We start from the raw sequence: 26998 nt of genomic DNA on the forward strand, positions 1-26998 counted from the left end.
ACACACACACACACACACACACACACACACACACACACACACACACACACACACACACACACACACACACACACACACACACACACACACACACACACACACACACACACACACTAGAATTCTATGCCTCCATCAGAAAGAATGACATTGCCCCATTTGTTAGGAAATGGAAAGACTTGGAAAAAATTATATTAATTGAAGTAAGCCAGGTCCAAAGAAACATAGGTCCCATGGTTTCCCTGATTAGCAATAACTAGTATAAATCTAAGATAAGCAGAAAAGGTCAAAAGCTATGTACATATGACCATATAAGATGATGTTAAATGAAATGAACCCCAAGATAGGGACACAAGTGGTTTTTTCTTTCTTGCTGTTGTTTTTAACATATTTAAAATGTACTGTGTGATTTTTTTTTGTTTCTTTGTTATGTTCTTCCCCCATAGTATAACACCTGTTTTCACTGTATTTTATGTCAGTGTCCTGCATATTGTATATATGTTTTTTTATTTGAGGAGAGGAAGGGAAATAACAAAATGCTGAAATAAGGATACAGGTTGACCCATTGTAACAATGAGATGTACAAGACAATATGTCAAAAACAATTTTTACCACTTGGGGGGAGGACGGAGGAGTTAGGGAGTTGGGGAGGGAAGGGATGATAGGGGAAAAACAAAGGAGAGGGTAACAATGCTCAATAAGAAATGTACTCATTACCTTCCTCACGTAACTGTAACCTCTCTGTACAGTATTTTTCCAATAAAAACATACTAAAAATTTAAAAAATCTATAATTCAACCACTTTTCTGTGTGCCAGTATTGGGGGTTGAATTCAGGGTGTCTCATTCACTCAAGGATGACATTCTAACACTTGAGCCCCACCTCTACTTCCAACTTTTTTTCTGATTAACAGGTGATAAGAGTGTCATGGACTTTTCTGCCTTGTCTGGCATCAAACCTTGATCCTCAGCAATCAGCCTTCTGAGTAGATAGGATTATAGGTATGAGTGACCAGCACCCAGCTATAACTTTGCCATTTTGAGAAAACTTTACATAAATGGCCACAGGAATTGCCACTGGGCTTAGATGGATTTTATGTGCAAAGCCTTCTAGCATCTATGTATCACACAAATATGTACTCAGAACCTACTTGTTCCTAAAAGTAGACTGAACTCCTGCCTCATTCCATCACCTAAGACTGCTTCCCGGTTGAAGGCTGCTAAATCTAAGATCTTGTGAGACATTCTTTTGGGTGATATCCAGGAACCCTCTCTATTCCCACAGTGGATATTGGGGCAAGCATATCACTGGCTTGTTTTAGGCACTTCAGTGCATAGTGACTGGAAATCCACTCTATAGTCACAGCCTAGTTTGGCTCCGGTGCGGTAATAACCTGAGTGTGTTATCAATGGAGGTAGTAAATGAGACCCAGCCTCTTAGCCTTAAAATCTAGCAAGCTTCTGCATCACAGTGGTACCTTAAGGCTATTCTAAGATAACTCAACTTGGTTCTGCAAACCAAAGGAAAATTGGGCAGTTTTAAACTCTAGCCACAAAGATGCTCAAGAAACAAAAGAAGAGGAGGGTGGTAAAGTAAGCCTTGGGAAAGGAATTGGGGAAAAATTGGTATGCTCTGGATAAGAAAGGATTTGAAAAGTAAGGATTGTGTTTAAATGTTTAAAAGTATAAGTATGTACATAGCAAATGGTATGAGTATGTCTTGAAATTGGAGCTTACTAGTACAGCTGGTATAAAATTAAGTTAGTTGTGTTATACATAAGAGTCAGGATTGGCACACTAATGTAGAACATTCTTTATGTCTTATCTGTATGCCTACTGCAATCTAGATGCTGGTTCAGTTAGAACCTCCAGGTAGACTCATTGGCAGAGATAGTTCTCTGAAATCGCCAGGGACTGGACTTCTTCTCATGAAGCAAGGTAGCCTTTGTATTAGGCAAAGTTTGGCCTTGGTTACAAGAGTCTGAGGGACTGAGTCATGTTATCAGCCTCTCTTCTCATGGTCCCCATGGGCAACAACCCTAATAACTGCCCTGGCTGGCATAGTTCTCCTCTTGCTTCTGACATAAGCTGTTGGTCTCCATGGATAATGACCCTGATTTCAGCGATTGCTGCCCACCTTGATTCTTATCTTCCTGATGCTATTAATTGGCCCTTGTGTAATTAATGCATTAATGTCATTCATACAAAAGAGGATTGGAGCCATAAAATTAATGGTAATGAGAACTCAAAATGATTCCATCCCAATGGAAGAACTGAGTCAATGATTCGACTCAGGAACAAGTCAAACGGGGGAGTGAAGTAGGCCCTGAGAAGAGAATAGTACAGCTTCTTTCCAGGCTTTGCCTTTGTTTTAGGGATTTTAGGAAAAAACTTCTAAACAAGGTTAACTGGACCTTGGCTCCAACCAGCCCAGTTTTTGGAATGGAAAGAATGCCTCTAGGTCCCCCTCCCCTTAACAACTTAACCCACCTTCATTGTTTTGTTAAGGACTGACCCATTAAACAGATAGCCATTAATCTGGCTCATACTGACAACATCACTGGCTTACCATAAACTCCGCCTTTTTCACGTGCTTATGTTAAACTCCACTAAACTCCTCCTTTGTGTATGCTTACCAAGCTCTGTCTTACCATTGAATTTGTGAGTCATTTAAACCAAAAGTGATAGGCTGGTTTAAACAGCTATTATGTGACAAAGAGTAACTTCATTGGCCACCTGCGCGTGATCTAGTATGACTGTACAATCTTTTGGGTGTGTGACAATCTCATTGGTCACCTGCGTGACCAAGCTTGACCTTGTGAATTTTGCCTTTAAAAACCTAAGTACGTGGGCAACTTGGGGTCACAGTATCAGCTCCAGAGCCTGTGCTGTGGCCCTGGCTGGTCAGTGTAGGAACCTTCTCAATAAAGTTGCTCCTTTATTAACAACTTTGTTGCGGTGGGCTCTGTCACTCTGGATGACTAGTTCGGCTTGCCTGCCTGAGTAGGGGACTGCCTACTACAAGTAGGGGTTTTCCTACTACAAATATGTCATAATGAAAGCTGCAAAGCTCTGAGAAAGGGGTAAGGAGAGAGGAAGAGATAGAAATAAAAAGAGGGTCCAAACTTTTTCAAAGTACATGGTATGCATGCCATGTATGGAATGGTCACAATAAAGCCCCTGCTATTAATGTATGCTCATTCAAATAAAAACTTAAAAATACAAAAAAAAAAAAGAACCTACTTGTTCCAACATAAGGCAGTATGATAAGCCAGATCTCTGTTCCCCCAAATCTTATTCTGTTGGTTGTCTCCAGAGTTGTCATAGAAATAATCTTGCAGAAAATGTCTTCTGTTGGACACAGGAAAAGCTCCCCCTTTTCTACTTCAAAAGGAAAAAGGAGGTTGCCTATTCCCAGATATGACTTTGGTAAGCTATCTGCTGGTACCAAATATAATTTGAGATCAGAGAAAGCCAAGATTGATTCTGTCATTCACTGGTGATCCACCCCTGGGAAAGTAAATTAACCAGTGTTTTCTCAGTCTCTTTTCTAATCATATTTACCTGTAGGGACTTAGAGAACTTTATGCGATGATAAAGTGAAGTACACAGGAATAGAAACAGAATCACGGCAATGACAATAATAAAATTTGCAGGTTAGAGACTCACAAAAAGAAAACTATAATATCCACCTTGGGTCATCTGAGAAAAATGATACAGAAATATAGATAACTCCCATATGCCACTTGCTATATTTTACTTCAACTATGAAAAACATACCTCACAAAATGTGTTGAAAAAAATCTCTGCTTGGGGGCTAGGAAGGTGGCTCAGTGGTAGAGTGCTTGCCTTGCATGCATGAGGCCCTGGGTTCGATTCCTCAGCACCACATAAGCAAAAAGAAAAAAGCCAGAAGTGGCGTTGTGGTTCAAGTGGTAGAGTGCTTGCCTTGAGCTGAAGAGCTGAGGGACAGCACCCAGGCCCAGAGTTCAGGCCCCACAACCGGGCCCCCCCCCCAAAAAAAAAAAATCTCTGCTTGGGAAGTGGAAATAGGAGAATTTTGGTTCAAGGTTAGCCTGATGAAAAAAGTTAGCAAGATCTTGTCTTGGAAACAGACTAGGTATGATGGCACATGCCTGTAATCCCAGCTACTCAGAAGGTGGGTGTAGAAAGATCACAGTACAAAGTCAGCCCAAAAGAGCAGGATAATAACAACTGAAAGACAGGCAAAAAGCCAAATAGCAAAGGAGTCATTCAAGAGGTAGAGTACTTGTCCAGCAAGTATGAGGCCCTGAGTTCAAGCCTTAGTACTGTCAAATGATTTTATTTTTAATTTTAAAATCTATTGAATACAGCTCCCTGGCTCAACTCCTCCAATAATCTTATTGATTGTGCAGTCTGTAGAGCCAAAAAAGACATTTACAAACTTTACTGTTAAGGAGCGGAAGATTGGTTAGTTTAAACAAAGGCAGATTATACATAAAGAGAAGATTATGTTTTAATGGCCTATAAAATTCATAACTGGTGACAAACCCATTTTCAATAAATTAAATAACCTTCATTATTTAATAACTATGGATATTACAGAATGTCTACCCACTTGAATATTTCAGAATGTCTACCTACTTTAACCACCATTTTTCAAGTGAAAACCCTGAAACAAATTTTAAACTTCATTAAGGAGTATTAGATGGGGAAAAAAAAAGTGAAAAGCCCACAAAGCCAAGACTTCTAAACATTTGGACATTTTCCAAATTCATCTCCCAGCCTTGTTGCTTTCCTACTTTTTCCTTCTCTTTTAATTAAGTTGAACATCTTCTCTTCCCTGTCCAAAAGGCAGTGAGAATTTCGGGTGTTTTCAGTGAACTTCATACCAGAACAGCAGCCCTCAATTGGGGCTGTAAGCTTCACTTAACTTTTCAGATTGCCTGAGGATAATCTGGTAGCCTGTTCTCTGTCTGAGCACTGAAGTTTGGAGTTCCCTCTGAAAAGCCTAAGGTGCAACTCAGGTTGAAAAACCTCTGTGTCAGAAATGGAGACATCCTCAGTTTCCTTTCCTTGCCATTCTAAGTCAATGCTGAATATTTTGGTTCAGCAGCTGCTTTACAATCAATTTGAAGCGCATGTCTTTGAGTTTTTCTTCTATTTGGGGAGTAGATAGGACTATCCAGTTTAGTCTCACTTGTAATAGTCACTGGATAAATGTCACTGAATAAGTTGGCATGCCTTGAAAATATACACTATGGCAATTGGAGAGCCCCATAATCTGGAATGGGGAGCCTGAATCCTAGATTCATCCTCTGTAGGTTCAGTCGGTCCCTTGACATCTAGATATCTGAAATTTGGAAGGAAGTATTTTCATGGGAAGTTCTCTAAGAGAAGACAAATAACTAACCTGACATGCAAAAAGAATCCTCTCTCTCTCTCTCTCTCTCTCTCTCTCTCTCTCTCTCTCTCTCTCTCTCTCTCTCTCTCTCTCTCTCTTTTATTGTGCTTGTACAGAAGCTTGAAGTAAGGCCTTGTGTTCTTGCTTAGCTTTTGGGCTCATGCCTAGTGCTCTACCACTTGAGCCATGCCTCCAGCCCAGCTTTTCTATGGGCTAATTGGAGATGGTGTCTAACAGACCATTCTGCCCTGGTTGTGTTTGAACTGGGATCCTCAGATCTTAACTCTCCTGAGTAGCTAGGATTATTGGCAGGAACCACTGGTACCCAGCTTGAAAAGAATCCTTTCTGATAGTAACAAGCCAACCAGCCAACCCACCTCAGCCTTCAGGAGATTTTTTTCCCCCTATTTTCATTTACTGCCAGTGTTTATTGCGTCCTCATTGTTCTGAATTTCTCCTTATAATTGTTGTGGCAGAAGGACTTTTCAGATTTATTTTGGGCTCAAATAGAAACAGAGGCCAAGAGGGTATTGTAATTCAGAGTCCATTTAGGCTTACTACATTTGTTTGCTAGGGTTGACATGAAGTACAGCAGAGTGGGTGGCTTGAACAATAGATGTGAGTTTGCTCATGATTCTGGAGGCTGAAAGTCTGAGAAGAAAGCATCAAACTGATCTGATTTCTTCTGAGGTTTCTCTCCAGGGCTCCCAGAAAGCCGTGTTCACCCTGTGTCCTCACACCACCTTTCCTCCTTCTTTGTGTGTCTGTGCCGCAGTTGCTCCTAAACACACAAGCCACACTGGATTGGATCTCACTCACATGGCCTTATGTGTACTGCTATTCCTTAAATACTGTATCTCAATATAGTCACATTCTGAGGTACTGGGGGATAGAATTTCAAAATGGGATTTGGTCCCATGATTTCATAAAATAACATAACAGAACACCTCCTTGACTTGATTTCTGATCTACCTTCTCTGGCTGACTTCCTAAGAGGGAGTGAGTATACTCCATCATTGTGGGTGGGAAAATGTATTGGGGTTTGAATTTAGAGCTTGTGCTTGGCAGGCTGACATTTGCTCTACCTGTTGAGCCACACCTCCAGCCTTGTTTCTTACTGGCTAGTTTAATTAGAGGGTCTTGTTTCCAACTAGGGGCACATTTGAGCTGCCCTGAGCCTATCGAACTTCCCAATATGGCTGGGGTCACAGCCATGCGCCACAGCATTTAATTCTGGTGAAGATGGAGTCTTGTGAATTTTTTCCCCAGCTTGGCTTAGAAGCTGGGTCCTCCCAATCTCAGCTTCCTAGGAAGTTTAGGATGACAGATGTATCCACTGTACCCAGTTATAAATTGAGGAGTCTCTCAAACTTTTCTGCCCAGGATGGCCTTGAACCACAATTCTCTTACTATTAGTATCCCAAGTCACCAGGATTACAGGCACAAGCCACGGTATACATTTTAAATACACTGTATACATTTTAAATTTTGTTACAAATAGAATTTGAACTTAGACCACCTCAGAAAGTCTAAAGGCTCTGAGGTTATCTAAGAAAACCGCAATCTCTTAGGTTATGTGGTAAAGAAAGAGAGCCTGTAAAAATAACTTTCCTGATTTTCTGATAGCTGAGATAATCTTGGAGGGGTTTGATTTAAAGTTTTCTGCCTCATGAATTTTCTTTTGACAAGTTAAATATATATATATTTTTAATCCTTAAATAGTTGTACAGAGGTGTTTCAATTCAACATGTTAAACTGTGAGTACAATGCACCTCAATCAATGGTGCGTGAGTTTGTTTATTTCGGTAGATTAGAGTTTGGGGTACAGGTTTTCCTTCTTACTTGGTACATGGTTTCTTGGTAGTAATGGATTGCATAAATTTCCCCCAGCTACGCAGAGGGAAATTCACACTCTCCCACTGAAAAGCACACTTGTGATGGTTCATATATGGTTAAGTTCCCAATGGTGGTCTGGAAGCAATCCAGTTAACATTTTCTTCTAGAAAAATCTGACTTTCCATATAAAAAGACCTTGCCTGAGTCTTCCAATTGATTAATAGGAGGGTTGATGCCCAGGACCTACCTTGAGGTTTGGGCTTGGTCAGTTTGCCACAGGGCTTGGAGATGGTAACTGTCTTCTGGCAGTCGGCGTTGTGGAGGGCTCGCTTCAGGTTTCCAGTCCTGGTCTTCAGGGCCGTGTTCAGATCACATTCTCCCCAGGCCTGGAACTGGTATTTGCACTCAGCTAAAGGTAGGGTAGAGTCAAACAGAAAACTTTGGAGTGATCCTCCTGGGGTGTTATGATAAAGAAAGGCATACATCTGCTTACAACTTACTGGATTCAATAACTTCAGATTTCCAGGCACTTAAAAGAAACAATACACAGATTTTCCCCCATTTCCCTCTGCTTTCTCCAGTTGGGCTAGCTTGCCTAAGAACCATGACCATGTGACAGGCTCTCACACCAGGAATGTCATCAGTTTTACATGCACTGGCTGGTGTGATAATACGCATATTTTGTTCCATGTAGTTTTGTCACATGGTCATTGTCACTGATATACAAAACCCTCTCTACCACCAGAGGCCCCATCGATAGCCTTTTATAGTCCTACCCTTCCTATGGCTGGGATCCCTAGAAACCACACATCCTTTCCTCAATTTGAGAATTCCTCCATCTTAAAGTGGTTTATAAATGGGATCAAACACTAAGTAAACTTTAGGAATTGGCTTTTAATTATTATTTTGTTAACTTAGCACAGTTTACTGGCTATCCATCTAAGTTGTGTGTTTCAGTAAACTGATTCTTCTCATGGCTGAGTAGTATCCCATCGTACGGAATTTAGCACAGTTTATTTAAGCATTCACCAGAGGAAGGACATCTGGGTTGTTTCCAGAGGTTGCTTGAATTAAATAAAAGTGGCTCTGTTTATTTATGTACGTGATGTTTAGAAAACAAGTTCTCCTTTCTCTGGAATAAATTCACAATCATTCCTGGGTTGCATGTTAAAGTATATGGATGTTAAAGTATACCATCTTTTTGGTGAAATATATGCCACTGTATTTTGTATGCTCTCTTACTTGTAATATGAGGATTTTTTAACTAGTAAGTTTTGAGAATTCTTTAATGTTCTTGACACATAGCAAACATTTCTTATAAACCTTTCATAGTTAAATCTTGAAAGTGCTCAGATGGATACAATTTAAGACCTAATGTATATAAGCTCTATTGTATTTTTATGAGGCTCTAGCGGGAGAGACAGATACATGTGCTCAGTCCTTTACTTCTCTACTTGCCTACAAGCCCCTGTATATTCCCACAACACACAGCAAGGGCATATGGTATGTGGTAACCTTCTGTGACCAGGAAAGGCAACCCATAAACCCTGGAATGTGATAGAGAAAAGTGACTTGGGAGTTAGTTATTGGGTTAAAGTTGACATGGTCGACAGGCTTGCCTCAAGTAGATAGGGCAAAGGAGCAGGAGGCTGACTACTGTAAACGGGAGAAACATCCATAAAAACCATCTGGGAATCAGCTCTGTTGGATTCAGTAAGTGAATTTAGAAACTGTGTAGAAAGTGCAAAGGACTCAAAAGGGAGAGAGCCTGAGAATAATGCAGACATGGAAAAGAAATGAGAAAAGAGGACAAGGAAAAGAAATGTAGAAACACAATTAGAAAAGAGAAGGAAAACCAATGGAATCAGTGGAAGGGTTCAAGGACACATTATATGTCGCTAGACTGCTGTGCTTTCTTAAACAAAGATGGCTTTTGCTGGGCCCTGGTGGCTCATACCTGTCATCCTAGTTACTCAGGAGGCTGAGATCTAAGGATTGCCATTCAAAGCTAGCTAGGGAAAGAGTGAGACTTTTATCTCCACACACACATACAAAAAACCAGAAGTAGAGTACTAGCTTTGAGCCAAAAAGCTCAGCGACAGTGCCCTGGCCCATAGTTCAAGACCCAAGACCAGGAAAAACAAACAAAAAAAAAGGATGATTTCCCCTCACCCTCAGGAAACACTGGATGGCAAATGTCTGGAGACATTTTTATTTTTCACTCCTGGTAGGAGTACAATATATTATTGGAAACTAGTGAGTACAAGTAAGGATGTTGCTCTACCCTATACTGTACAATGTGAAAGAATTGCTTGATCCAAATGTCACTATTAAGATGAGAAACCTGGCTTGAGGCCAGATGTCTGGTCACCTCAGGTCTGTTCAAATTCATTCATTTAAAATAAACAGTGCCAGACCTTGAAAAAACATTTGGTAGAAAGATCATTGCAGAGAAGGATATCCAATCAACAGGCCAGGAAAGTGAAACTTACCTCCAAACTGCTTTTTCCAGTTGCAAGGTATCTTACATCTCTGGGTCTTCATGGTTTGTTTGCACTCAGCTCCAGTCCGGGTACCCTCCCGGGTACCCAGCCCACAATCCCCACTGGTGGGTACACACACACTCCACTGCCATTCTCCACAATCAGACTTCTTCGCTTTTTTCTCTGGAAGGATAGAAGCAGAAATAGTCAACAGTTTAAAAAAAAAGCCCACACAACACCCCTCTACCTCCTAAATAAAACTATGCTAAATTTCTGAATGCCTTAATGACCAGGCTTTTGTTTTTCACCTCTGTCTGTGTTGTCTAGTGTAAGTAGCAGGATGTAAGGGTGTCAGTCCAAGGATTAGATCATTGAATGATCAAGAGAAGAGAAAGAAAACAGAGGAAAGGGTTGGAGCTAATATTGATGTGATTCTTACTATGTGTCAAGAGCTATTCTAAGTGATTTACTAATATCTTTTAGAAGTGACATATTTCTAGGAGATAGGGAGGGAAAGGGTGAGTCGCAGTGGGAGGGAAAGGGGAAGAGAGAGGGAGAGAAACAAAGCTTAAAAGTTCAGAAAGCATTCAATGAGAAGAAGCAGTTGTCAGACGAGGCATGGTAGGTGCACATAAATGTTCTCTTTCTGTCTCGTAGATGGAATGACGTAGCAGAAGTGGGTGGGTCATCGATTTAGACTCCCATCTCCACGGCCTGTTTGTGACTGTGGAAAGGGTGTAAGAGAGGCCTTTTGTTGATGTCCCTTGTAGACTTTCTTCCCTTCATTTGTAAATCTAAGTAAGAGTTAAGAAAAATTCTTCCAGGACATTAATTGAAGAGGAGAGGTAATATAAGTAAACGGCTACTGTGACTACTTCTACTACAGTGCTATCCTGCTTCGAAGAGCTTTTCACTCTCCCTTCTACAATAGTAGCACTTCATGACTGATGATTGTTTCCTACCTAGTACTCACTAATAGAATCAGACTTCGGGAGTTTCAGTAGTAGAAAAGTAGCCGGAGCACCACTGAGGTTCCTCTCAGAAGAAAAAGAAGGCGGGGAGGAGGGGAGGAGGACTCAAGGCAGGTACTAGGTTCCCAACACCATGGCTTCTTAGCTCGGTTGCTTACCTGGCTTCTCTTTCTTCCCTGCGTCCGCAGTGTCCACAGCTGCCAAGATGAAAATGAATGCCAAGAAGGCGGCTGCAAATTTTCGACGCTGCTGCTGGTGTTGTTGGAACTGCATCCTAGGAATAGACAGAGAGAAGAAGGTGCCATCAGTCGAAGCTCGCCATGAAGGACTCCACTTCCCACTGCTGGAATGCTGGATCTCAGGAAGATGCACACTGGTGATTGTAGTGAGATGATTATTTTACCTTTGCTCCGCAGTGGCCGTTGATATAAGCCCCTTCTGCAGTTTCCTATTTACTGACCAATGCAACAATTCCCTAGCTAAGACCTCACAGTGTTCTAGGTATGCTTCTGGGGCTATGAAAGGAAGGCATGTATTTGGGTAGACCCCTGCAGTACACTTGTCTGGTAGCATTATTTTGTGGTATTAACAGATAACGCCAGGTTCAGAATTTCCAACCATGTCTAGAAACAACTGTTGTTTGATAGGATGTGATGAATAGATTTTCTATGCAATTATGTTCATTGTCTCTAGACACATTCGGTAATGAAGAAGGTCTCTGATCTTTATTTTTATTTTTTTTACCACTTTCCATAATCATTTCTATCATCTGACCATCATTCCATTAGAGGGCTAATTTTTTCATTTAATAACTTCCAATCTCTTCTCTTGAAAAACAGCAGATTGGAAGAAGAAAGCTTCTCTTTTCTAACACATTTGAGTGGAATCTAGAACTTTTTAAAAATGATCTTTAAGTCATTGTACAGAGGGGTTATGATTTAACATGTCAGTTTATGGATATAATAAATACACCTTGAACAATGTTATCCCTTTCATAATTCTCTCCCATCTGTCCCAATCCCACCTATCCATTTTCCTAGTTCCATTTTCACATATATATATTATATATACATATTATATATATACATACACTGGATTTTATTCCTGTATTTGTCTACCCTTCTTCTCTCCATTTGTCTGTCCCCTCTTGACCTCTCCCCCCTGACAAAATTTCTTACAACTTCCTGATATTCATTTAGTTAAACTATAAGTTAGTTATTCAAAGGAGCTGCACCCTGGAATCCTTCCCTGCATCTACCATAGATTAGTCCATTTGTTGGCTAAAATCAAGAATTTCTAAGATGCCAACTATCATCTGAGCAAAGGACAGGCCAAGAATGGTGGAAACTGTTCCTCAGTGATTTATTTGGAAGGACTAATACAGGATTTAGAGAGAAAGGCTTTGACTCAAACGTCAATTCTATCATTTATTTGGGGAAATGCTTTTGAACACACCCACTAATGTCTGTTTTTGACATCTCCCAAGTGTGAATACTTTGTGGGACTCCTAAGTAGTAGCATAACTACTAAAGAGGCTATCATTAAGAATGTAGCGCTAGAGATAATCCAAAATATTAAGAAATATATTACTAGTTCCAGAATAGAATTAATTGACTCCATAGCTTTCTCACCAACATATGAAGTGTCTCAAAAGGCCCCAATATTGAAAGCTTTGATTATGGTTGGATGCAAGCAGGCAAGTTTGGGGGAAAGTATTTGAATCATGAAGGCTCTGTCTTCATTAACTAAAAATCCAAAATCTGACTCAACTGTTGAGAAGGGGAGGGAGTATGTGGGGAGCTGGGCCTTGGTTGGAGGAAATAGGTCAGTGGAGTGGACCTTCCATAACTGATGACTTTCTTGCCCTGAACGCCCTTCCTCCATGACAGGAGCAGATCTGTTCCCCTAGATACAGGTCTGCTATGATGTTCTGCTTCATCATGGACCAGAAACAGCACAGCCCAACAACAATGGGGTGTAACCTCTCAAACTTAAGCCAAAATAAGTCTCTCCTCCTTTAAACTGTTTCCCTTAGGCAATGAAAAGTCTGACTGAAACAAATTGCCTCTTTTTATTGTTGAGAAAAGGAAGAAGCATTATTCTTAAACCAATAAAACAAACACATCTCAAATAAAACAAAACAAAAGAGGTAGAGATGTAAAGGAATGAAAATCAACTAAGTTTATTCAGCCTATTGGGATACTTTCATGAGGCGAGGGAGGGAGCTGGTCCTGGGGCTTGAACTCATGAAGACCCTGGCACTGTCCCTACCTATTTCTTTCAAGGCTAGCACTCTACCACTTAAGCCACAGCTCCACTTCCGGCTTTTTGTGATTAGCTGGAGATAAGAGCCTCACAGACTTTCTTTCCAGGTTGATTCTGGGCTACAATCTTCACATCTCAACCTTCTGAGTAGCAAGGATTACAGACACTAGTACCTGGCCTGTTTGTACTTTTTGAGAGCCTAGTATCAACCCAAAGCCCTTCATTCCTGGAATAACTTTTGAGTTCAGATGGGAATCCTATATTACATAAGCAAGTCTTAAAACACTAAGCAAATCTCATAAAAATACATCAATTATGACTCTATTTTTTTTGTCAGTTGTGGGGCTGGACACTGTCCCTGAGCTCTTTTGCTCAAGTCTAGCACTCTACCATGTTGAGCCACAGCACCATTTACAGTTTTTGAGTGGTTAACTGGGGATAAGTCTCACAGGGACTTTTCTGCCCCAGATAGCTTTGAACCATGATCCTCTGATCTCAGCCTCCTCAGTAGCTAGGAATATAGGTATGAGCCACCAGTGCTCAGCTTGAATCTTAACAACACTTAAAATTATCTTTGCTAGTAATATCTTTTGTCCTTCATTTTTTATATTTGCTTAGTATCTGTTATCAAGAGTTTTAATCATTAACCATCATCTGCATTAGAAATCTCATTAATTATAGTTATAAAAGCATCCATATATTTATGTTCACAATTAGTACTTATATCTATGTCTCTCTAGCGAGTTCGTTAGTTTGAAACCATTTTCTATGATAATCCCTTAGAAATGCATGCAGAAATATTATTACTTGAATTGCTTTATGTGCTTAACAGTCAGTTTGGCTGGATAGAGTATCCTAGATTCTGAACTTCTTTCCTGCCTAAAACATGTTCCTATATTTTTCTTTTGTCATAAACATTTCCATTGAAAAGTCTAATCATGATACAATTTTCTTTTCCTTCTGAATAGAAGAGCATTTTTGCTGAGAAGTACCCCACAAAATATTTGAAGCACAATAATTTTCCTGATGTATAACTTGATACTGTTCATTATGGGTTGATATTCTCAGACAATCATGAGCCTTTTTTTGGTCTATTTTCAATATTTGCCAGTTTATCTCAACTCTGTTAAGGTATTTTTTTCACTTTAAAGAAAATTGCTCTTGTTTCATTCTATTTATCTTAGCTATTACTTGCATTTATTTAATCTTGTATTTCTGCTAGTGCTCATTTCTGAAATATTTTTCTTTTATTTCTAATTCTTCAGTTTTGTCACTTCATTCTTTGAATCTTCTAATGTGAACAATGATATTCTTCAATATTTTATATTATTTCCTTAATGTTTTCTGGCTCATTTCGTAAGTATTTTATAGACAACTTTTTTCTCCCCCTTAAGCACCTTCAAACATTTTTTCTTTGCTTAGATGGACTTAGCTCACTCCTTGTTCTCCTGGTTCATTTTCATGGTTACTTTGCACAAGCTTCTGTTTTAACACATTTCCCCATTCACGTTTCTGTTCAAATCCCTTTCTAATTTTATAAAATAAATTCTATTTTCTATGTAATGATTAAAATCAAATAGCAAGTTTCTGAGAATTCCTGGTTCCATTTCTTCTCTTTACTTATGTCTAGACTTTGTTTTATTTCTGCTGCTGCTCTCTGGATTGACTTTGATTTTATTCCCAGGCGTTAATCCTCAGTGGGAATTCCTTTCCTGGAAAGAGGTCTGGGTGAGGAAGCTTTTATTCTCAAATTTGCCCTCCAGAGTTTCCAGTGAATGCCTGGGAGCCATTTGGGACTCTCCTTTTCAGGTCTCTCTGATGTTTTCAGGTTCCTTCTGCCCTTTTCCATTCAGACATCAGTAGATTCCAGACCTTCTGCTTCTTGGTGAAATGTGTCTTACCTGCTTTTACTTTTAGATTCGTGGGAAGTAACCTCTCTTGGGTTTTGTCTTAACTCTTGTCCATGGATCTTGGCTTTACCTACCATCTTTCAGACTGTTCCATTTGATTCTATATGATGATTTAGGAAGAGCTCCTAAACCATTCGCCCATTTCCTTCCTCCCCAAATTAATATACTATTTCATTAAGCTTTGAGGAGGGACCAATACAGTGCCAGCTGTGGACCCACAGTCTCAAGAAAGAACAGGAAGAGTGCTAAAATAGGTCTTTGGGCCCGTCCTCATAAAACTTGCACTCTAATAATGCTTATAGTAATCAAAACAAAGCCAGTTATCATTCCCTACGCTACCATAAGAATCACAGAATGTTATGGAGTATAAGAAGAAGACAACTATTTTACAATCGCTTTGTTATAAAATAAAACAAAGATCAGTTGAGGCCAAATATTTAATTTCTCTGATTTCCCTGTAATGTAATTTATAGATAGAAATTCAGTTATAAAGAATTAACTAGTAATAATAGTCCTGATCATTATTCTGCCTAACTTTTCTTACTTAGAAGTAATCATTTTTATTTAGCTTAAGGAAAACTGGTTTGGATTTATCAGTCAGGAAAGAAATCATTTAATTAATTAACAAATATATTTAGAGAATTTACTACACTCAAGGAAGTAGTTTATGTATATTTACTTAGGGTGATAGCTTATTTAACATTATCAAAATGTACCTATTTAGCTATTTTAAACTTAGTTACAGGAAAGAGTTTGTTTCCTGTGGTTATAAATGGCTAGCGACGGCTGTAATCCTGTATGTAGATTAAATTTCTGGCCCCATAATGCATATATTTAGTGAGCAAGCTACAAAATAACATGCCAACAAACAGACAAGTACACAAAGTCATTGATATAGTTTTTGATTGTGATAAGTTTGTGTGTATTTCACACAAATACACACACACACACACACACACACACACACACACACACACACACACGGTGATATGATGAAGCATGACGAGAGAAAGAAGATTCAGGCGGGAAGGCAATGCCTAGCCTTATGCACAGAGCTAAGAAAGAACGAGTGACATGAATCCTGAACCCCCAAATTATTACTTTTCCTTCAATAGTATTCTCTTCTGAGATTGGACAATCCTATATTTACCTCCACTTTTACTATTTCTTGTAGAAATCAAGGAGCCACGTGGGTTTCCTCGCTTTCCCAAAGTACACTATCCTCTGAATCCACTTATTTTTCCCAGGTTTAACCAATGTCAGAATTTCTTCTATCTATTGGTTCACTGGTTGTCAACCCAGGAAAATGTGAAGTTTTAACCATTTTATAATAAATTGATCCATATCCATGTCCTAATCCCAACATTGAAACGAACCAAGCTGTAGTTTTAAGTGATGTTCGCATTTTTTTCAAGAAAAAAAATGATGGCAAACATTCCTATTTTATAACATCATACCCCAGGAGTCCTTCTTTTACATTTTCTGCCATAGTAATAGAGTGGAAGACCTATGTTGCCTTTAAACTTGTAACCTTCCCAGCTCTGCTCCTATTAATCTTTGCAGTGATGTGTATACATTTCTGGAACACTGCCTTTGATTTCCAATTCAATTTTAACTACTCAGAGGCATCTAGGAAGGAAGAAGGAAAAAAAATCATCTGAAACAAATATTCAAAGGAAATCAATACATTTGATGCTACTTTTATAACATGGCCCTGATATGAAGTCTGTATTCCATTATTTTGGAGTGAAATTTAATTCAAAAGGACTTGTGTTATTTGTAGTTTTCCTTTATTGCTTTAACTTATTACAATCAAAATGAACCAGAGAGTCACTGTTAGAATTTTCTCATTGTCTCTTTATACTTTAAATGTTTGTCTGCCGCACTTTGGTACAGAGGAACAAGAAAGAATATTGGTGTAACTCAGACTTGAGTTAGCACCCCTACAATGTCTGGGTTTTGTGAAGCTACATATTTGATTTCTTTTAAGCCTATTTTCTCCATCTGGAGATATACCTCCCACCTGCCCCTATATTTTGGAACCAGAGATTATGCATAGAAAGTAAATGAGACCAATGGCTGGCCCAAGGTAGACCCCAAATGCCTTTCTTTCTTCTATCTGCTCTACTACCTTGTACTTCAAGCCGTCTTTCCCTCCCTCTACTCCCAATCCTCTTTCGTTGCATTAAAGCAACACAATCACAAGGTGCATAGACTCTACCCATAATAAAATGGACTCTGAGGCAGCCAGGTGCTGGTGGCTCATGCAGGTAATCCTAGCTACTCAGGAGGCTGAGAGTGGTTCAAGACCAGTCCGGGCAGGAAAGGCTCTGAGATTCTTATTTCCATAAACCACTCAGAAAACCAGAAGTGGTACTGTGGCAGAAGTAATAGAGTGCTAGCCTTGAGCTAAAGAGTTGAGGGACAGCACCCAGGCCCAGAGTTCAAGCCCCATGACCAACAAAATAAATAAATAAATAAATAAATAAATAAATAAATAAATAAATAAATAAATAAATAATAGAATGGGCACTGAGTAGTCACTGAAGAAAAGAGCAATGCAATTCCTCTTCACCTGATTCTCACCCTATCTCCTCACTTACGTTCCTGCTGTCTTTTTGGCTGCCTCTCACTTGAACTCCACTGATCTGTCTAGACTGGTCTGTCAAGACTCGCTCAAAAGCTTTCTTCCTCACAGGTGCCTCTTTCCCTCCCCCTTTGCTTACTCACTACTCAATCTATGCATTGTTAGCCTGTGGGGGGGAAAAAAGAAATTGGGATTCTTTAAACCCAGAAGTGTTGTTTAAATCAACTGGTCTTGACTCGTGCTATCCTGGGCAATTGAAACTCTTCCCCAAATCCCTCTCCTTGGCAAAATATTATCACTTTGGAAGGTTCAGCACAATGATTTACCTCACTGCAGCCAGTGCCAAGGTAATCCTATCACATTTATCATCTGAGGACACTGCATCATGACCATGCCATAAACTTCTTTTTTTCATTTACAACCCCTAAGTGCACAAGTGGTATGCTATTGATTCCATAAAATGTAGTATATAAAAATGGAAAGAAAGAACCATGAGCTCTCTCGACCATTTGATTTAGTACCCGTCACATCTTCAGACCTCTTAAATTTCTCTTCTTTCATTGCCATTATGAGCAGTTGACTCTTTTATAGTACTTCTTCCCTTCCCTTTCCCCCCAAAAAAAATTGAACAGAAAGTAAAATAAAGCTAAGTTAGATAAAGTTAGGTTGTGATTGTGATATACAAAATGTCTAGGGGATAATAAGGCTATCCTGGGAGGCAGACACCAGAAAAATAACTAAAGTTTCCCAGTAGCTAATCGTCTGGTACTAGTGCTACAACAATCAGGTAGTAAATTCCCATTTTAGGAATAACTACTGGGAGTGTAAGGCCTGGACTTCTGAGGTCTTCTTACAGCAGAGGACACTGAGAAAGGCCTGTACTGAGGAAGTTCTGTACCAACCTCTGCAAACTACACATGGGTGTGGTCATCGCACTTGCATTTGTATCTACATAATGTCTTATGTTTAGGCAGACATCTATATACATCTCCCTTCAGTAAGTAACCAGTAAGTCCTTAAAGGACAAAACACTAAGTTTTGGTGGTTGTTCTTTTGTAAGGTCTAGAACAGTGTTTGGCACATGGGTGTCCTTACCTATGTTCTAAATAAACAGATCAAAGTAGAGTGGAGGAAAGAAAAACAAAATGCTATCTACTATGGTGGATTGATCACCCACAGACATATCTCAGTCCTTACTTAGGAGGCAGAAACATGAAGACCATGAGTTCAAGGACAGCCTTGGATTTGAAACAAATTGAATACTACCCTGGGAAATAGTAAAACCCTGTCCCCCAAAAAGTAAGTACATAAATAAATACATAGATATGTACATAATTTAATAACTAAGAGAGTCTAATATCCTTGCCAGCACTTTCCTGTGAGAAACTAAAACATCTCCATTTGGGGCACTGAAATTTAAAGAAAAATCTTACATATGGGCAAAATTCTAAAGCCAAGATTATCTGGCAGTAAGAAGTTATGAATACATGCTCTTAAGTTCACTGAAGACACAACTGTATGTATACACTTTAGCTCCGTAAGAAATTACATGCAAATTATGTTAGTCTTAGCTTCTAATAAAGCAGTTATTTCAGGTAAGATTTCTACCACTCTTCTAAAACAGCTAAGTACATCTCTGATTACTCCTGGACTCAGATGGCATTTCTTTTTTTTTTTTTTTAATTGTGAAAATACTGTACAGAGGGGTTACAAATACATGGGCAAGATAATGAGTACATTTCTTATCAAGCATTGTAGCCTCTTCCTTTGTTTCCCCTTCCCATCCCATCCCTTCCCAGCCTCCCCTGCTCCAGCCCTCCCCCCCCCACCAAAGTTGTAAAGTTCGTTTTCAACATGACAACTTGTATCAGATGGCATTTCTAATAACCAATAATTTTATTTGTTCAGATGATGTGACTCAATTAAAAACCTAATTAACACAACAGCATGTAGAGTTTCAAGTTCACTGACATACCACCAAACAAATGAAGAGTGTGCCACGTTACCGTTACCGTGCATTAGGGGAGGGATGAAGAATAGATATTATTTGGCTGGTCTTGGCTCTGTGTAGGACACAGACATTTCTCAGGGCAGCATCAAGCACCAGCTCAGAGAAAAAGTTCTTAATACTTGCTACAAAGTCAAATAGCTTATAACAGTGCCCAGTCTAAGGAGTAAAAAGTTTGAAAAAGGATATATATATGTGTTCATTGGTCTCATATAAATATTAAGGTAGTATTATTCCATGGTAAGTCCTCAGGACCTAGCTCTTCCAGCTTTCTCATTTGAGCTTCAGGCATTAGTGTACAATGTGCCAGTAATATAGCATCAGAGATGAAGAAGGTGTGGCAAGAATTGCCCAGCCTCTGTTCCTATCCATCCTAGAGCAGGAAATCTCACAGCACAGTAGTCTGAACTACCCAGTTGCTTTGTTTATAAAACCCAGGGAAGAGTCAGGCTTAGGTGGTTCCTCAGGTGCAGTACAATATGAGGCACAGATCAGTAAGACACAGTCCTGGACTGATAGTGTTCATGAGCCTTGGAGATTGGCTTGCCATGAATTTGAGGCTTTTGTAACTCTTTATTGTCTATTGGTGAGCAATAAAGATGTATGAATTTTATTTTTGTCTCATGGGACTGGTACAAATACTTGGACATAGAGGTGATGTGAAGAATCATCTCCAGGGCAAGGCATGTGGTTTAGTGGTAGAGTGCTTGCCTAGCGTGAATGAGGCCCTGGGTTCAATTGCTTGGTACCACATAAATACAATAAATATATAAAATTAAAAAAAATCAACTCCAGCACAAAAGTGTCCAGTGTGCTTGCTTCATACTTATTGTTCATGACAGTGAAGAAATTATAGAAACTCTTTACCCAGTAAAAGTTGATTATTATATCTGAAAGACTGTATGTACCAAAATAACAAAATAACAAAAGCTAATAATAATAAGACTGAAAATATTATTGACAATACAATAGAACCATCCAAAACACTTCCAGAAAGGATGAATTTAGAAATGTAGCAGGATAAACCTGGACATAGAGTTTGGGGACACGGAGTAGAAAAAGAAAGATGACAAAGAAAATTTCCAGAAGATTACACAGGAAACTCTTGGCAGTGATGGATATACTCATTGCCTTGATTGCAAAGATAATTTCACAAATATTTACACAAACAAAAGGTAATCAAAGAAATTAAATGGAAGTAGCAAAGGAAGAATTATATACGACAAGAAGTATTTAAAGAAATAGTAATTAAATACTTCATAAATTGATGAAAACCTCAACTTGTAAAACCAATATACTCAGCAGTATTCCAGCATGATATATAAGAAGAATCCATGGAGACGTTTTATCTTGAAATAGTAGGAAATAAAATAAAAAGAAAAAAATAACAGCATGACAACACAAGAAAGGTCTTAAGAGCAATGAGAGTGGGAAACACCAGACTTCCAAGACTTGTGTGTTTTATTCCCCACTATGGTTTATCCCCTGTTGTCACTGTATTTGATTTTGGTACCCTGGGTATGCTATATGCATTTATCTGAATTAGGGAAGGGAAGGGGAACAACAAAATGGTGAAACAAAGGACAAAGTGGGAACCGATGTAAAAGCAACACTGAGAAGACAATATGTTAGAAATGATCTCTATAACTGGGGGTTGGAAATTGAGGGGAGGGAAAAAATGGGAGAAAAATGAGAGAGGGGGTGACAAGTTTGACAAGAAATGTACTCACAGCCGGGCGCTGGTGGCTCACGCCTGTAATCCTAGCTACTCAGGAGGCTGAGATCTGAGGATCGCGGTTCAAAGCCAGCCCGGGCAGGAGAGACCGTGAGACTCTTATCTCCAATAAACCACCAGAAAACCGGAAGTGGCGCTGTAGCTCAAGTGGTTGAGCGCTCGCCTTGAGCTGAAGAGCTGAGGGACAGCGCTCAGGCCCAGAGTTCAAGGCCCATGACCGACCAAAAAAAAAAAAAAAAAAAAAAAAGAAATGTACTCACTGCCTTACTCATGTAACTGTAACTCCTCTGTATATCACCTTGACAATAATAAATAAATAAAATTTAAAGAAAGACTTCACTGACTTCCAATTAAAAAATGAAAGTCAAGAGACAGTGGAATATCAGAGAAGAAAAATAGCAAACCATAATTTTATATATACATATGTGTATATATAAATATAAATATATATATATATATATATATATATATTTGCGGGGGAGGTCAGTCGTGGGAGCTGAACTCTGGGCCTGGGCGCTGTTCCTCAGCTCCTTAGCTCAAGGCTAGCGCTCAACCACTTGAGCCACAGTACTACTTCCAACTTTTTCTGCTTATGTGGTGCTGAGGAATCGAACCCAGGGCCTCATGCATGGAAGGCAAACACTCTACCACTGAGCCAACTTCCCAGCCCCAATAATTGATATATTTTAAAAATTTACAATAAATAAACATTCTTTAGGAAAAAGCTGAAAGAACCTAATTTACCACTTCCTTTACAATGAATTTTAAATAAAATCGATCAGAACAGAGAGAAGTATCATATACTATTTTATACTGTATGTGTTTGTACATGTTTTATACCCAAATGTCATATATGAACATGCTGTTTGCTTACATATGGAAATTCAGATGTATAGGATAGAATGAAAGAAATAACAATGAAAGACATACAGAGAGAGAATTTTTATTAATGTTCAAGTAGATAATTATTTAAGGCAAGGATAAAGCAAGTACAGTAAAGAGCAGGAAAATGTACTTAAATTAAGATATATGATTTCTTTCATTAAGTAGAAATAGAGTACATATATCCAAGAAAGATAGATTGTAATAAACAAACAAGACCCAACTATATGCTGTATGCAAGAGAGATGTTTTAAGTAATGTTTTCAAAGGTTAAAAATTAAAAGATGGGAAAATGCATTCCGTGGGATAGTTTTCACAAGAGAGCTGGTATAGATACAGCAGTATTATTAGTCAACTTAAATCCCAAGACATGGAAAATTAGCAAAATAAGGAAGGCCATTTGATTATGATTAGGAAGGTTTCCATTGATTAGGACATCCTACTACCAAATTGCACATAATAAAATTTACAAATATATGAATTAAGTACTTTTAGAGCCAGGCGCCGGTGGCTCACGCCTGTAGTCCTAGCTACTCAGGAGGCTGAGATCTGAGGATCACGGTTCAAAGCCATCCCGGGCAGGAAAGTCCGTGAGACTCTTATCTCCAATAAACCACTAGAAAACCAGAAGTGGTGCTGTGGCTCAAGCAGTACAGCGCTTGCCTTGGGCTGAAGAGCTGAGGGATAGTGACCAAGCCCAGAGTTCAAGCCCCACGAATGACAAAAAAAAAAAAAAAAAAAAAAAGAACTTTCAGAATAAAACCATGATGAGAGTGAATTTCTGAGAAAACATTCAGCAGACAATAAAGAGAGAGAATGGAGACTGCAGAGACTTGAACCCAGGAGCCTGAGACGAGCTGTTGACAGAGCCCAGAAGAGACATTGCAAAGACCTCAACTATGACACTGAAAAAGAGTGCAAAGAAAATAAAGACAAATTATTTAGGAGACAAACTCTATTGGGGTTAGCAATACTATTGTGTGGAGGAGAAATTTAGTATCTCTCACGGATTTCTGATCCTTGGCCCATAAAGGTTTAAAGGAAAAGAACATGAGCTCACAAGCTGTTTTATAAGTAATGCATACTATTAGGGTTTATTCCAACAGCAGTATTCTAAGCATCTGGCATCCATTGACTAGAACTTAATTCTCCAAACATGATTATATCCGTTCTTTTACCAATTGTACTTTTCAGACCAGTTGTTGAGGCTTAAAGACATCATATGAAGCTGGGTGGTATCAGCCTGGACCTCTAGCCACTGAGGAGTCTGAGAGAGGAGGAATGTGATTTGCAGACACATTCGTAAGCCTCTTATCCCTAAGTAACTACCAAAATCTGGAAGTCAAGGTGTGGTTCAAGTGTGGCACATCAGCCTTGAGTAGAAAAAAAGCAAAATCAAGCAAGACTAAGTTCAGCTGAATGCCCATGGCTCATACCTGTAATCCTAGCTACTCAGGAGGCTGAAATCTGAGGATTGCGGTTCAAAGCCAGCCTGGGCAGGAAAGTCTGTGAGACTCTTGTCTCTAATAAACCACCAGAAAACTGGAAGTGGTGCTCTGGCTCAAGTGATAAAGCTCTAGCCATGAGCTGAAGAGCTGAGGGACAGTGCCCAAACTAGAGTTCAAGCCCCATGACCGGCAAAAAACAAAAACAAAAATACTAAGTTCAAATCCTAGTACCAGAAAAAAAAAAAGAAAAAAAAAAAAAAAGAAATCACATCATATATCTGGAAGGAAAAGTAGTAGAATTCTGTTTGATGTGCTATGTTTGAGGTACCAAGAGAACATTTGGGTTTTGAAAGACAGCTCTGATGTAGAGATAGAAAGAAATAAGACATCATTTTCCTGCTTTCAGTCTGGCTTAACTCATCCCATGCATTAAACACTATGTGTTTTTATAAAGCTCTAAAGAATTCTTCATTTTGAATCAAGCAGAGTGCTGGTGGGTAACACCTGTAATCCTTCTAGGTTAGAAGGATGAGCTCTGAAAAGCACAGTTCAAAGCCAGCCCAAGCAAGAAAGTTGGTGAGACTCTTATCTCCAATCAACCACCAAAATGCTGGAAGTAGAGCTGTGGCAAGCATTCAAGGTAGGTTTTAAAGATATGTATGCTCAGGGATAGAGGCATGACTTAAGTGGTAGAGTACTACCTTGCAAAGTACCAGACCCAAGTTCAAATTCCAACATGACTGAAAAATAAATATACAAAATACAAAGGTATGTATACTCTAGAATGATTAGAAACTAAAGACAGAGCAGACAGATAATAGGAATAGGGTAAGGTAACCATTCACTATTAAAGGCTTTGAAGAAGCTAAGAGCTTTATCTGACTTTTATCTTTAACACCACTTGAAGAAGTGATTAATATTATTCTAATTTTACATCTGAGGAAATCTGTTAAGAGAGTTTAGGTACAAAACTACAATTTGTAAGAAACTGTGTTTGAACTCACAACTGTTTAACAGGTGCAATACCTGAGCTGCTAATAGAAAAGGCAAACACTGGGGGTAAAATAGGAATGCATATGATGCAGTCACATGTATTTAATATTGGTTCTTGCTACTTTGAGGTCAAAACTCTCCAGAGGCTATGAAGTGAAATTGTAAAGGATTCCTCCAACATTCCAAAAGATGTGTGTTTCATTCTCTCCTTCTCTTCCCAGCAGCTTGACATTTTCCGGGCAGAAGAGAGCTATCTCTCTCCAAACTCTTTTTGTTTGTTGGTCATGAGGCTGGAACTCAGGGTCTGGGCACTGTCCCCTGAGCTCTTTTGCTCAAGGCTAGTGCTCTCCCAACTTTGAGCCACAGTGCCACTTCTGGTTTTCTGGTGGGTTAATTGGAGATAAAGAGTCTCACAAACTGTCCTGCCCAAACTTGCTTTGAAGTATGGTCCTCAGATCTCAGCCTCCTGAGTAGCTAGGATTATAGGAGTGAACTACCAGTGTCCAGCTTCCCTTTCTCTTTAGATGAGACATACATACATCTATGCAAAAGTGTGAGTTATATTGTAGCTCAATGCACTAAACGCATACTGAAGATGTAAGTTTCTGTTTCATAGCCATTAAAATGAAGCAGAATGGAAATTTTAGACTGCTGCAAATTCCTGGAAAAAAATGTTAAATTAATCTTGATCATCTGTTGGACTGACTGAGAAAACAACTGGAAAGAGCAATGGCATCCCGGAAGCAGCACCGGTACCAGGAGCGAATCCCTGTCATTCCTGCCCATTTTCTCCAATGATCATTCTACCACAGTAAGAGCCTTGTTGGAAGTTTCCAAACATATTTGGAATATGGAAAAAGGTATCATTACTTCAAGAAGATTGGAAAAATGGAAAGATAGTGTTTAACAATGGCTACATAACAAAGTATGGTAATTTCCTAAAGTAACATTTTAGCAATAAAAATGCACTCTATTTGAAAAACATCTTCTCCCTTTGTGGGAATGATCGAATATATTTAGGGATGAGCTAGAAGGACATTGCTTGAAGGCAAATTCTTCTCTTTTCTATTTGGTGGTCCTGAGTTTGAACTGTGCCTCACTCTAGCCAGAAAGGCCTCTACCGCTTGCGTCATGCCCACAGGGTGAGGCAAATACAATTTTTAAAAGGAAACATTACCAATAATTTTATGCCCCACCAAAATGTATGTATGTGTGAACAGATTTGTAGGTATCTCTCGTGAAGCTTCTATAAATCCCTGCCTTTAGCACAGTTTGTAAAGTGGTTATCTGCCTTCCAGACTTCCCAGATTCTCCTCAGTCTGTACTTGGAGCCCTAAACTAAGCTAGAGTAGAAGAGAACATATCAAAGCCTGAAGCCTACCCCTTCCACCTCCTAGCCTATAAATGATGTAAACTCCTTTCCCACAGTTTCCCACAGTGCTGGGAAGGATCTAGATGCATCCTCAGGCACCACAAGGTAGGGTTGTGTATTTTCTTAGGTTAGCTGGCAAACATGGGGTTCTTAATGCCTAGTTCCATACCAGAAACAAAACCCTAGCATAATCCAACAATTGCCCAGGAAGCCATTTGGATTGAAGTTAGCCTTTCCTTCAAGGACGGAAGAGCCGAAGCTTGCCAGCTTTGATTTGCACGCCTTTCAGCTACTATTTCCAGCTGATTCAGTTCAAAAACTCTAGCTTTCATTTAGAGCTGAGCTCATTGACTAAAAATAAAAAAAGAAAGAAAGAATGAAGCAAGAAGAGACAAACAAGAAGAGAAATCAAGGAAACGCTTAATTAATTATGCAAAGTGCTACTTTGGGAAAGGGGCAAATCTTGTTAGAACCCTGGCAAACTTAATTCATTAAGGACCTACTGACATCTGAAGTGAGCGCCTTGCCCCGGGTCAGTTTCTAACTTCAAGCGGTGGATTGGTAGAGGTTCGTTGTACCTGTCTGTTCGGTCTGCCACAGTCTTTGCATTGCTCACCATACTCTTAGTGATGGCTAAAAGGTTGCCGCAAAAAGCAAATGCTGAAAATAAATGATTCTTACTGGCAGTTAGAGTTGGCATTTCGAGTTACTGGAGTCAGAGATGGTGATTCTGATTAATAACCCCGTCCTCTAGAAACCAGATTTCTTTTTCCAAATAGACCTAATTTCCATTCAGACCTAATTTCTAACATCCTCCTCTCTATCACACGTATGCCCACCCAATCAGAATCCACCGTGTGCAGGGTTGAGAGCCACTCATGAACTTGTCAGATCTTGTCAGGATGTATGACAATCCATTGCTTCCTGTCCCTGATTTTCCATATTAACAATGACAGTTATGGCTATTTCTTCCTTTGTTTGGAAGCATCAAATACTGCCAATCAATGAAACCTTCCCTCCTTGTTCTCCCTACAACTAATTAGCCTAAGGACTAAGACTACCATTAAAATTTATTAAAGAGTAACAACGAGATCAAAAGGGCCCAGTCATGCCAAATAAACCTTAT

The 26998-nt window shown here is 39.3% G+C and overlaps 1 protein-coding gene across 3 annotated transcripts in view; it reads right to left on the bottom strand.

Annotated features, from left to right (window-relative positions):
* Ptn (pleiotrophin) overlaps window positions 1-26998 on the bottom strand; it is a 94928-nt gene that overhangs the window by 18394 nt on the left and 49536 nt on the right. For all 3 annotated transcript variants that reach the window (XM_069996860.1, XM_069996859.1, XM_069996857.1), the window contains 3 exons: window positions 10831-10946; window positions 9711-9884; window positions 7466-7627 (listed from right to left, as the gene is read on the bottom strand). In XM_069996860.1, the coding sequence (XP_069852961.1) occupies window positions 7466-7627; window positions 9711-9884; window positions 10831-10945 (451 nt within the window). In that variant the 5' untranslated portion in view covers window position 10946. The remainder of the gene's footprint in view (window positions 1-7465; window positions 7628-9710; window positions 9885-10830; window positions 10947-26998) is intronic.

Source organism: Dipodomys merriami, unplaced genomic scaffold (assembly GCF_024711535.1).
Source record: "Dipodomys merriami isolate MVZ:Mamm:240054 unplaced genomic scaffold, mDipMer1.0.p SCAF_5, whole genome shotgun sequence".
In the NCBI taxonomy this organism is placed as follows: Eukaryota; Metazoa; Chordata; class Mammalia; order Rodentia; family Heteromyidae; genus Dipodomys; species Dipodomys merriami.